The 12,569-nt window shown below is 39.4% G+C and overlaps 1 protein-coding gene across 1 annotated transcript in view; it reads left to right on the top strand.

The window, feature by feature from the left end:
- KAT6A (K(lysine) acetyltransferase 6A) overlaps positions 1–12,569 on the top strand; it is a 122,300-nt gene that overhangs the window by 59,470 nt on the left and 50,261 nt on the right. Inside the window, exons 3-4 of the mRNA XM_011960650.1 lie at positions 5,983–6,091; positions 12,125–12,240. Coding sequence (XP_011816040.1) covers positions 5,983–6,091; positions 12,125–12,240 — 225 coding nt within the window. The remainder of the gene's footprint in view (positions 1–5,982; positions 6,092–12,124; positions 12,241–12,569) is intronic.

Raw genomic sequence — 12,569 nt, forward strand, 5'->3', positions numbered from 1 at the left:
CCTGATTCTTACAGTACTTTAACTCATTACACTTCCAGCTTGTCAGCTCCCTTCTTATGATAGTTATGATAGTCAGCCTCTACTTTGTGATCTGCCATTTGAGAAACGTCTGCATTTGCACTCGAGGGCCGCTTACCCTGTGGCTTATCCCTCTCTAGCTCTCTGTTTTTGTCATCCAAGGCTTCAGAAGTGTTTAAAAAGTTGTATAACCATTTTGATGGGATCCAGTATAAATGAATTCTTTCAAATCGTAGCTTCATGTTTAGAGCTGATGGATAGTTTTATTTTCTGTCACCAGTTGCTTCCCCCTTCCACACAGAGACTTTGAGACCTTTTCAGCTCTCTGTAAATGCCCAAACCATCAACTTTTCTTATAGCGAGTAATGTTGCCTTTTGTTTTAGTGGAAATATGGAGGCCATTTTGCAGGGGCTTCCTCAACTTTTTTCTCATGTATTTTCAGTTTATTCTCTTTCTTTTTTTTTTTTTTTTTTTTGAGACGGAGTCTTGCTCTGTCGCACGGGCTGGAGTGCAGTGGCCGGATCTCAGCTCACTGCAAGCTCCGCCTCCCGGGTTTACGCCATTCTCCTGCCTCAGCCTCCCAAGTAGCTGGGACCACAGGCGCCCGCCACCTCGCCCGGCTAGTTTTTTTGTATTTTTTAGTAGAGACGGGGTTTCACCGTGTTAGCCAGGATGGTCTCGATCTCCTGACCTCGTGATCCGCCCGTCTCGGCCTCCCAAAGTGCTGGGATTACAGGCTTGAGCCACCGCGCCCAGCCTTATTCTCTTTCTTAATGCATACTTCTCTGATTCTATCTTGACTGAAGGATGTGTGTCTGCTTTCTGTTTTGATAGGGGGAGTTTTTGTTATCTGTGTTTTTGAACCCACTCAATCTTTCCTCTCAGTTTTCTTGGTCAATTATTACTTTTTCATGTTCTTTCTAGCCAATCCCTGCCCCACATTTACCAGGTGATTTTATTTCCCATTTTCCAGAAATGATGGAGGCTGTCAGAAATGGGCATCCCCCCATCCCTCCTACAAACAATGTATCTCTATTAAAGCCAGTATCTTTACCTATGCTTTACAATTCATCTTCTTTTTAAAATCAGAACAGTAATCTAATAGGTCCAATCTCTTACTACATTTGTCTTCTGTTCTACATTTAAATAGGTTTAGGCTTTCCTATCTTGAACACCTGGAATACATTAAAACCTATTGCAGTTTCTTTTTAGCTACCTTTTATCTGTCCCTTCATGGCAGTTTTTTTGTCCTGTGACTTTAGTTCTTATTCTGTCACTGAAAAGGGCTCTCTCACAATGATGCCTTCAACTATTTCTCGGTTGCAGAATCTAGTAGATATCTTTTTTTTTTTTGACAAGAGTCTCGCTGTGTTGCCAGGCTGGAGTGCAGTGGCATGATCATGGCTCACCGCAGCCTTGACCTTCTGGGCTCAAGCGATCCTCCTACCTCACCCTCTCAAGTAGCTGGGACTACAGGTGCTTACCACCGTACCTGGCTAATTGTATTTTTTGAAGAGATGGGGTTTTGCTTGTTGCCCAGGTTCCAGTAGATACTTTATCTTTCCAAAATTGATTATTGATTACTCTCTACTTGTTGAAGTTCTTGTGTCATTGCTTCTTTTGCTTCTGTTTTCTCTTAGATTGGTCCTTTGTGGTCTCCTTTTTTTTCTCAGGTGTTCGTGAATGTTGGTATGCTTCTCTCAGACTTCATCCCATTTCTATACTCCCCTCTCCTTACTTTCTACCCTTTTCTACCCACTCCACGTTCTTACTGAGTACTGTCAGTTATCACCTGCATGTTGATATCTTTTCAGTCTATCTTTAGCCTGTTTTCTAAGTTCCAAACTTTAATATCCAAATCACTATTGATATTTCTTGAAGAATATTCCAAGGTACCATGGTCCTAGACAATATTTTTTTATTAATTTAAATTTAACTCTCTAATTAAAATATATATACAGAAAATGCACAGATTTTAAGTGTACACCTTAATTACACATAATTAACATCTATGAAACCACCATCCAGGTCTTGAAAGAGAACATTACCAGCACCTCAGAAATCTGTTTACAATTCACTACTGCTTCCTTCCTTTTCAAAGGTAACCACTTTCCTGACATAACAATGTAGAACTATATTTGAACATTACATTAAAAAATTGTACAAGATGTATTCTTTTATCTGTTCTTTCAGTGTGGTTTATGATATTCATGTTGTTGGCAGCATTTGTTTATTTTTATTACTGTTTAACATTCTACTGTATGAACACAGCACAGTTTATCTGTTTAGCCACTTAATTATTTGGGTAATTTTTGTTTGAATAAAATATTATGAATAATGCTGCTCTGAACATTTTGGTGTATGTTTTATGAATATGTACTTCAGTTGTGTGTACAGCTAGGAGTGGAAGTGCTGGATCATGTAGTATGCACATGTTCAATTTTAGTAGATAATGTCAACATTTTCAAATTAGTCTTGTTAATTTATATTTATATTCCTGTCAGCAGTGTATGTTGCTGTTCCACTTTTTTTTTTTGAGACAGAATCTTGTCCTGGCGCCCAGTCTGGAGTGCAGTGGCACAATTTTGACACACTGCAACCTCTGCCTCCCGGGTTCAAATGATTCTTCTGCCTCAGTGTCCTGACTAGCTGGAATTACAGATGCCTACCACCACGCCCAGCTAATTTTTTGTGTGTTTTCAGTAGAGACGGGGTTTCATCACGTTGGCCAGGCTGGTCTTGAACTCTTGACCTTGTTATCTGCCCACCTTGGCCTGCCAAAGCACTGGGATTACAGATGTGAGCCACCGCACCTGGCACCTGGCTGTGGTTCCACTTTTTAATCAACCCTCAGTATTACCAGTCTTCATAATATTAGCCATTCTCGAAAGTCTATTTTCTTGATGACTAATGAGGTTGAACATCTTTCCTTATGTTTGTTGACCTTTCATGTGTTATTCATGTATTTTCTGTGGGAAAGTACCTGTGGAAGTTTTTGCCATCTGTGTTGAACCGTCCGCCTCTTCCTTACTGCAGTGTAAAAGTTCTTTATCTATACTGGATATGGGCCATTTGTTGGTTAAATTTGTTTTTCATGTCTTACATTCTGTGGCTTGCCTTTTCATTTTCTTAGTGCTGTCTTCCCAGTGTCTTGTCTTCCTTACTGTGCTTCCCTCCCCAAAGCAATTAGCCATCAAGTCCTGACAATTTTATCTTTTAATATCTTTTATCTTCTTTTCTGCAATTCTTTGCTCAGCACCTTAATACAGTCCTTCTCTGCTCATGGCCTGGATTATAGATCATATCCCTTGCAATCAATTTTTGACTGCTTATAGAATGACTTTTCTAAAATTTAAATCTTGACCGTACTGTTCCTCTGCCTAAAATCTCCCAGTTGTACCTTAGAGGCTACAGAATAAAGCTTAAATTTCATGACTTCTTAGGCCTTCTTTAGAGTCCCCCCCCAACCACCAAATTTTTACTGCTGAATAAAGTCTTTCCTGACCTACTTCCCCAGTTCTTTTTTCATACTCCTTTTTGAGGAAAGGATGTGGTAGTCTTAATTATGATTAAGCCATAGTTACTAAGACAATTAGCCGTTCATCTCTCAGTCTCTTGGCTGAGTACTACTGTTAGCTTGTTTGTGTTGGATGTTTTGATATTGGTGTTCCACCCAACTCTCTCAATCTGTTTGCTTTTCTGGCTTATTCTCTGCCAGCCACTTAATTATTGGTGTTCTCACCTTAGCTCTCTTCTTCATACCTTTCTCCATGAGAAAACTCATCAATTCTGATGACTCTAATGCCATTTTGTATGTATATGACTTCTAGATTTTTAAATCCAGACCAGTCTCTGTCTTAAAGTTCAGATCTCCCTGTGTTATATTGTCAGTGGGTATTGCTACATGAATGTTAACGTATTTTATTTTTTGTTTTGTTTTGTTTTATTTTATTTTATTTTATATTTTAGTTTAGTTTAGTTTATATTTTTCCAAAATGGAGTTTTGCTCTTGTCACCCAGACTGGAGTGCAGTGGTGCGATCTCAGCTCACTACAACCTCCACCTCCCAGGTTTAAGCAATTCTTCAGCCTCAGCCTCCCAAGTAGCTGGGATTACAGGCGCACATCACCATACCCGACTAATTTTTGTATTTTTAGTAGAGGTAGTTTCACCATGTTGGCCAACTGGTCTTGAACTCCTGACTTCAGGTGGTCTGCTCGCCTTGGCCTCCCAAAGTGCTGGGATTACAGGTGTGAGCCACTGCGCCCGGCTACATAAGCATTTTTAAGCTCAGTAAGCCCCTAACTAAGCTCACATTCCACTCCCAAACTCGATTCTGTATTTTTTACCTTTTTGTACACCTTTTTGAACCTGGTGGGGCTGCCTGTTAAATACTTCTGAAAAAACTGAAGTCAAAGGGTACTTCTGTGAAAGTACCTCCTTCCTCACTTTCCTCCTCTGTTTTCCATTACTATAGTTCTATCATAGTACCTACAAACATTTTATTGTACTTTCTCTGTTCTCCCCAGTAAACTAAAAGCATCTCGATACTTTGTCCTTGGGGAAGCAAGCAAATGAATGAATGAATGAATGAACGAACCAATGAATGCATGCATGCATTCATCTTGAGGGCTTTCCATTGCCATCCTGCACAGTGCCTAGCATAAACAGTTGAGAGGTGACGGAGGGTACCTCCAACTAAACACATTTAAAATGGAACTCGTCAGTTTCCTCCAAATTGCTTTCCTCCAAACTTTCTGCTTTAAAATAACTTGCTGTGCACAGTTGATAGCGTCACCATCTTTTCAATCCGCTTAGTCATATTTAACTCACTTTCTTTTTCTGCTACTCTCACAACTGGTTTTAAGCCCATTGCTGTTTCTCTATTTAATTTCCTTAGCTTTGGTTCAAGTTCTCATCTTGTCTTCACCAGATCATTGTAACCACTGTTTAAATGTTTTACCTATCTTTGGAGTTTTCCCTATTTGTCTTTGATATTGCTACAACACTTATTTTTCTCCAAGTGATTATCTCTTGGTTCTGTAAACTTGCCTATAGGATCAAATCCAATTAAAAAAAAAATTTTTTTTTAAAGCTGTATTTGGGTATAATCGATATATAAAAAATGCAAATATTTAATGTATACATTTTAATGAGTTTGAGAATCCAACTTCTTTACGTTCGGTGGCAGTCTTCACGAACTTATCTAGCTTCTTTTATTTTTTTTCTCTCCCTTATGGCAGAAACTATATGCTTTAAGCATTGGCCTTACCAGACTGCACACCTAAGTCTGTTCTGTTTATACTACCTCTATTGCCTTCTCTCCATCACTCTTAGGAGGAACATAGATTAAACAAACCACTCTTAACACTTGTTAGCTATTGTCCTTGGACAAGTGTCTGAAGATCCCGTAACATAGTACTGGTGCTTAATACATGTTGTTTTCCCCTTTCAACCTTTCCCTTCCTCCACATCACTGTTGGAATTTCTTTCGTACTGCTAGAAAACACTTACTGTTTCTCTCTTATAGCACTTAATGTCTTCTGCCGAGGAGTCACTGTGTCTGTGTTTACTTGTATATGTCTTACTGCTCTTCTACTAGATCACATGCTTTTTCGAGGCTTACACTGTGTCGTCTTGAACTTATTCCAGTTGAATTTTCCAGTCTTAAGGGTTTGCTTTTTAAAATCCACACTGTATCCTTTAGGTTCTAAGTGATGAACCTGACTGGGATAGGATTTTTTGGAGTAAAAAGTTTCTGAATGGTCATCACAAGGACCAGTTGTAAAGGCCCAGCCAGAGCAGGCTTTGTAAAAACTCACCTACTTAGTTGGAATTTAGGAGAGTAATAACAACTGTCCTAAACTCACTCTGGTAGGAGTTTAAAACTATAATTTTGATGTCTTTATAGTAATACTAAATAAAAGTATTAGTACTGGAATGAATTGTGTTTTTCTTCACAGCCGGTTGCTGAACCAATCCCCATCTGTAGTTTCTGTCTTGGTACAAAAGAACAAAACCGAGAAAAGAAGCCAGAGGAACTCATCTCCTGTGCCGACTGTGGCAACAGTGGTATGTGATTTCCTTCTGTTTTTCTTCTAAAATGTGTTATGAAGGCAAGCAGAAAGTATGTTGACTTGAGTTTGTGTCCTTAATCCTTATGAAATTAATACAGTCATACATCTTTTAATTATGGAGGATACGTTCTAAGAAACATGTCCTTAGGTATTTTAATCATCATGTGAACATCCTCGAGTGTTCTGACACAAACCAAGAGGGATGGCCTACTACACATCTGGGTTATATGGTGTAGTCTGTTGCTCAAAGGCTCAAAGCTGTACAGCACTGACTATTGTAGGCAGTTGTAACACTGGCGAATATATGTGTATCTAAACATATCTAAATATAGAAAAGGTACCGTAAAATTACCGTAGTATGACCTTATGGGACTACAGTCATATGTGGTCTGGTTTTGTTTGTTTATTTGTTTTTGAGACAGAGTCTTCCTCTGTCACCCAGGCTGGAGTGCGGTGGCGTGATCTTGTTCACTGCAACCTCTGCCTCCTGAGTTCAAGCAATTTTCCTGCCCCAACCTCCCAAGTAGGTGGGATTACAGGCGCCTGCCACCACGCCTGGCTTAATTTTTATATTTTCAGTAGAGACAGGGTTTCACCATATTGGCCAGGTTGGTCTTAAACTCCTGACCTCAGGTGATCTGCCTGCCTTGGCCTCCCAAAAGTGCTGGGATTACATATGTGAGCCACCACGCCCGGCCATATGTGGGCTGTATTTGATTGAAATGTTATTGTGTGGTGCATGACTGTATTTTAATTTGATTATGGTTTTAGGTAATTGAGATGATGAGCTTCTGCACTAGGGAGGGATTTGAATATGTAGCTGAAATGTGTAATTCAGTTAGTTTAAATCAGGTCTTAGGTTTTTTTTTTATATAAAACACTTTCTGTGGGGTTATTTTTTTCCTGTTGGTCTTTACATTTCAGTATTAAATCTGCTTAAATCACAGCAATCAGTTTGAAGTTATTGCTGGTTTCTTTAATAATCGCTACTTAGTCTTTCTTGATTTATGCCTCAGGCTTGATGAATTGAACCAGGATGATAACAGATTTGTTTTTCTTGATGGAAACTTACATATGTCACATTGGGAAATAGTGTTGATACTACAGTCTAGCGAGCAATGTGAAATTCTAGGCCCTAAGAAAGATTTTGCAGAATCTTCTAATTTGCCAGTTCCAGAGATATTCTTGCTCTGTATTTCAAGAACTCACAAGATTGGCTGGGCATGGTGGCTCATGCCTGTAATCCCAGCACTTTGGGATGCTGAGGCGGGCAGATTACGAGGTCAAGAGATCGAGACCATCCTGGCCAACATGGTGAAACACCATCACTACTAAAAGTACAAAAATTAGCCAGGTGTGGTGGTGCGCACCTGTAGTCCCAGCTGCTCGGGAGGCTGAGGCAGGAGAACTGCTTGAACCCAGTAGTCAGAGGTTGCAGTGAACTGAGATGGCATCACTGTACTCCAGCCTGGCGACAGAGTGAGACTCTGTCTCAAAACAAACAAACAAACAAAAAACTCACAAGACCTTACAGGAAGGCCTTAGCAAACCAGCATTATCTTTGACCATTGGCTTAATTTTCAGTGTTTTACAGTGATAACAGCCATGATTTAGCTCGGAAAACAGAAACCACACTAGATACTTCAAGAGGAAGGAAGGTAAATATTGGAATTAGGTGTTTGTGAAATCGTTGTTAGGGCTGAAGAGGCAAGCTGGAGGTTAGACTTTAAGGACTGACTCTGGGTGCACTGCAGAACTGACCCATCTGAGGAGTCACTGTGTCTGCCTCTATGTGGAAGAGGTAGAAGCAGGAGGGAGTCCACTGCACAACAGTTGCACTCTGTAGTTGGTGCTGAAGTGCTAAGTTTGGCCATCATTACAGTAGCTCTGGATATCCACGAGGGAGAAGCGTGGATACAGTTGTTTCCATGACTTTGCTTCTCATTAGAAAATAGTACTAGGAGGAGGATGATCTTTGCTTTGTTTTTGCCTTTCAAATATCCCTGGAGAACACATCCACTTGTCAGAACTTAGAGCCTAGCTTCAAAGGAGTCTAAGAAGTACGATGTTTTAGTTTTTCAGTTTTTATGCATAGTAGAAGGTGAGACTAGATCTTGAGTGCTAGGTAATCATATTCAGCATGCTATCACAAACCAAAATGAACCCTGGATGGATTTCATAGTTAAATATAAACCATAAATCATAAAAGATTAGATAAAAATATAATGGCATGCCATACAATGCAGTGATTTTCAAATCCCCCAATTAAAACCCAAATATATAAAACAGAATGAGTTGTTCTAGGTGGGGTGGGATTGAAATGAAGGAGAAGGGAGTGTTGTGTTTGCAGCCCTACCTTCTAAGTAGCATTATATTTGAGGTGGTCTCTGTCTCTCTAAGCTAAGGATGAGTGTAATTTGAAAACTATTACTGTAGTGGTAACGTGTCTTTTTTGAAACAGAGTCTCACCCAGGCTGAGTGCAGTGGCGCGATCTCGGCTCACTGCAAGTTCTGCCTCCTCGGTTCACGCCATTCTCCTGCCTCACCCTCCGGAGTAGCTGGGATTACAGGTGCCCGCCACCACGCCCGGCTAATTTTTTGTGTTTTTAGTAGAAACGGGGTTTCACTGTGTTAGCCAGGATGGTCTCGATCTCCTGACCTCGTAATCTTCCCACCTTGACCTCCCAAACTGTTAGGATTACAGGCGTGAACTACCGCACCTGGCCCCCGTAGCGGTAACTTTTAAAGAAATTGTAGAACAGTTAACTACTAGTTATCTGTTGCTGCAGAAATAAATTACTCTAAATCTTAACAGCTTAAAGCAACAAAACATTTTTTACTTCATACTGTTTCTGTGGGTCAGGAATTCGGGAGTTGCTTTATCTGGATAGTTTTTGACTTGGTATCTTTCATGAGATTGCTGCCAAGATTTTAACTGGTGCTGCAGTCATCTGAAGGCTTCCATGATGGCTCATTTACGTGGCTGGCAAGTTGCTGCTGCCGCGGGTCTGTCAACAAGAAGCTTCAGTTCCATGCCATGTGGACATCTTCACAGGGCTGCATGCATGTCTGCAATGTGGCAGCTGGCCTCCCCTGATCGGTATCTGAGAGAGAGTGAGGTGGAATCGGCAGTGTGTTTTATAACCTGGCCTTAGAGTCACTCTGTGTTATTTCAGCGATATCTTCTTGGTTGTGCAGATGAACCCAGTTCATTATGGGAGGGAACTGTGAGAGTATGACTAGCAGGAGGCAAGAATGCCTAGGGAGCAGCTTGAAAACTGGCTGTCACAATAGCCAAAGAAGAACAGCATGGGCATAGCTGGATATATGAACACTGATATTTTCTAAATTAACAAGTAACATACCTAAAATAGAAAGAGCAAGAATAATTTGGGGAAAATAACTGCTTTAAATATGGCAAAGGGCTAAAAGCTATGTAAGTATAAAGAACATGTTTACATTTCTAAACATAAAGTTCAAAGAGCAGAGCCTGCTCTTATATTTATAGGAAAGAAAACTAGTAGTTGAGCCTATGAAAAGTGTTTTACTCAAGTAATAGTAGGAACACATACCACAGTAGCAGTGAAGTATCATTGTATAGCATTTATAATAATCACAATTGAAAGATAACAGACCTAGAGCTCATGTAATTGTGCTAAAACACTTGTTCTTTTGCTGGTGGCACTGTATATCATAGTTTTTGGAAAATGTTTTGGCAGTGCATATCAAGCAATAAAAATGTTTAATTCATTTGACTCATCAATTCCACTTTCAGGAATTCATTCTAAGGGATTAAAAGAAGTAAAGGATCTGTGAACATGAAATAATTTATTTTAGTGTTCCGTAGTCTCAGTAGTATTTAACAATAGGGAAATGGTTATGCAGGTTATAGTGTATCAATCAGTGGAATATGATCAGTTTAAGGAATATAAAGTTTACTTAAATAAAAATTTAAAACAAAACAAAAACTGTAAATATGCTAAAATTACAGTCATGCAGAGCTTTCAGCTAGTTTAAACAGGAAAGTCTAGCATAAAAATGGCCATTATTCTAGGATGATAGGACTATGGGTGAAATTTTCACATCTTTTGGATTTTCCTTCAGTGTTAGTGATATTTTGATAATAAACTTGCTATCTCATAAAAGAGAAAATCCTTTAGGAATAGAAAGGAGAAGAGAAGATGATTTAACAAGCCCTTTCTCTCACCAAAGAAAAATAAGCACAACCAACTTTTAGAGGAGAGAGACAGTCTTTTCAGAGTTGAGGGGAAATTGACTACCTTTAATTTTTGAGAATCAGACTGATAACTAACTCTTGAAAGAGGAAGCATTTTTTTTCTCTTGCTATTCATTCTGAGCACAGTAGAAATACTGCTTTTGGTTTTAGTTTTAGCTTGCATGCCTTAAATTGTGAGCAGATAACTCACTTTAAGTGATAGGATTTTTATTATATGCAGGAATCCCCCTTATTCTTGGAGGTTTCAAGACCCGCAGTGGATGCCTGAAACCTTGGATAAAACCGAACTCTGTGTATATGGTGCAATGTTTTTCCCTGTGCATGTGCATACATACATGCGATAAAGTTTAATTTATAAATTAGGCACAGTAAGAGGTTAAGAATAATAGATAACAAACTAGAACAATTATAACAACATGCCAGCATTACTAGTTTTGTGCTTTGGGACCGTTATGAAGTAAAATAAGGGTTACTCCAACACAAGCATGATAATAACACCAGCGTGGTGACACCAGCGACAGTCTGATAACGCAGACGACCACTAAGTGACTAACAAGTGGGTAGTGTATGCAGTGTGGGTGATCGCAGCCCAGCTGGGACAGCAGATCTCATTATGCTACTCAGAACAGTGCCCAGCTTAAAACTTAGGAGTTGCTTATTTAATTTTTCATACTGCAGTTGACTGTGGGTAACTAAAACCTCAGAAAGCAAAACTACAGATAAGGGGACTAACTGTATTTTTTAAATTACAAAGTAACACGTTATCATTTAAAAAATGACAGCACAGGCCAGGCGCTGTGGCTCACGCCTGTAATCCCAGCACTTTGGGAGGCTGAGGCGGGCGGATCACGAGGTCAGGAGATCAAGAGCATCCTGGCTAACACGGTGAAACCCCGTCTCTATTAAAAATACAAAAAAATTAGCCGGGTGTGGTGGCGGGCGCCTGTAGTCCCAGCTACTTGGGAGGCTGAGGCAGGAGAATGGCGTGAACCCGGGAGGCAGAGCTTGCAGTGAGCCAAGATCGCGCCACTGCATTCCAGCTTGGGTGACAGAGTGAGACTCCATCTCAGAAAAAAAAAAAGACAGCACAAAAGGGTATAAACTGAGACATAAAATCCTTCTTGATATATATATAGCTCAATTTTCTAGGATGTTATCAATGTAAACAGCTTTTTGTATTTCAGTAATCATATATGAACTTTTCTCATCTGAACATACGTGTATTCATTCTCATATATATATATATCTCATTTTTCAGACACTTGGTCCAGTAGCATTTAGAATAGCCAGTAGCCAGTAGCCTCTTTAAACTACATGTCATTAGTTTAGAATACTTGCTAATTTAGACTTCGATTATGTCTAGGTAATTTATAAAGCACTTAATTATATATTTGCAGAGAGACTAAGCCACATTAAAGAAATACTCTCCAAATTTCTTTGAGCAGTACAGAGGCATTCATTTAGGATGGTCAGTTGATACATACACACACATACCCCGGATATGTACAAACATAATGCTTTGATGTAGGCTTAATAAAAGTTTGGAGTTTGTCAAGATTTTTAAATAATCAAATTGTGGGGAGGGTCCTAGCTTCATCTTTAACATTAATAAAACTGAATTGTGGTGCCAAGTCCTGATGAGAAATGTGTGGCAGGCTTCCTGGAACATCTTGCTTTATTTGATATGTATTTTGTATTTAAGATGATTGCCTTTTTCTACATCATTTCTTTAGTACAATAGCAAAATGCTTCCTGATTGTTTTCATTCATGAACATTCTCCCTCGTATTAGGCCATCCATCCTGTTTAAAGTTTTCCCCTGAACTAACGGTTCGAGTGAAGGCCTTACGGTGGCAGTGCATTGAGTGTAAAACGTGCAGCTCCTGTCGAGATCAAGGCAAAAATGCGGTGAGTATCTTTACCTTCTAATATGGGTGTTTCATTTAGTAGTAGAATATACGACCAGCATTTTCATGTAAGTATGACTGGTTATTTTTCAGACACTTGGTCCAGTAGCATTTAGAATAGCCAGTAGCCTCTTTAAACTACATGTCATTAGTTTAGAATACTTGCTAATTTACACTTGGATTATGTCTAGGTAATTTGTAAAGCACTTCATTATATATTTGCAGAGAGACTAAGCCACATTAAAGAAATACTCCCCAAATTTCTTTGAGCAGTACAGAGGCATTCATTTAGGATGGTCAGTTGATACATTAATTACAAATCACCCTTTT

This window comes from Colobus angolensis, unplaced genomic scaffold (assembly GCF_000951035.1).
Source record: "Colobus angolensis palliatus isolate OR3802 unplaced genomic scaffold, Cang.pa_1.0 Scaffold52, whole genome shotgun sequence".
NCBI classification, from domain to species: Eukaryota; Metazoa; Chordata; class Mammalia; order Primates; family Cercopithecidae; genus Colobus; species Colobus angolensis.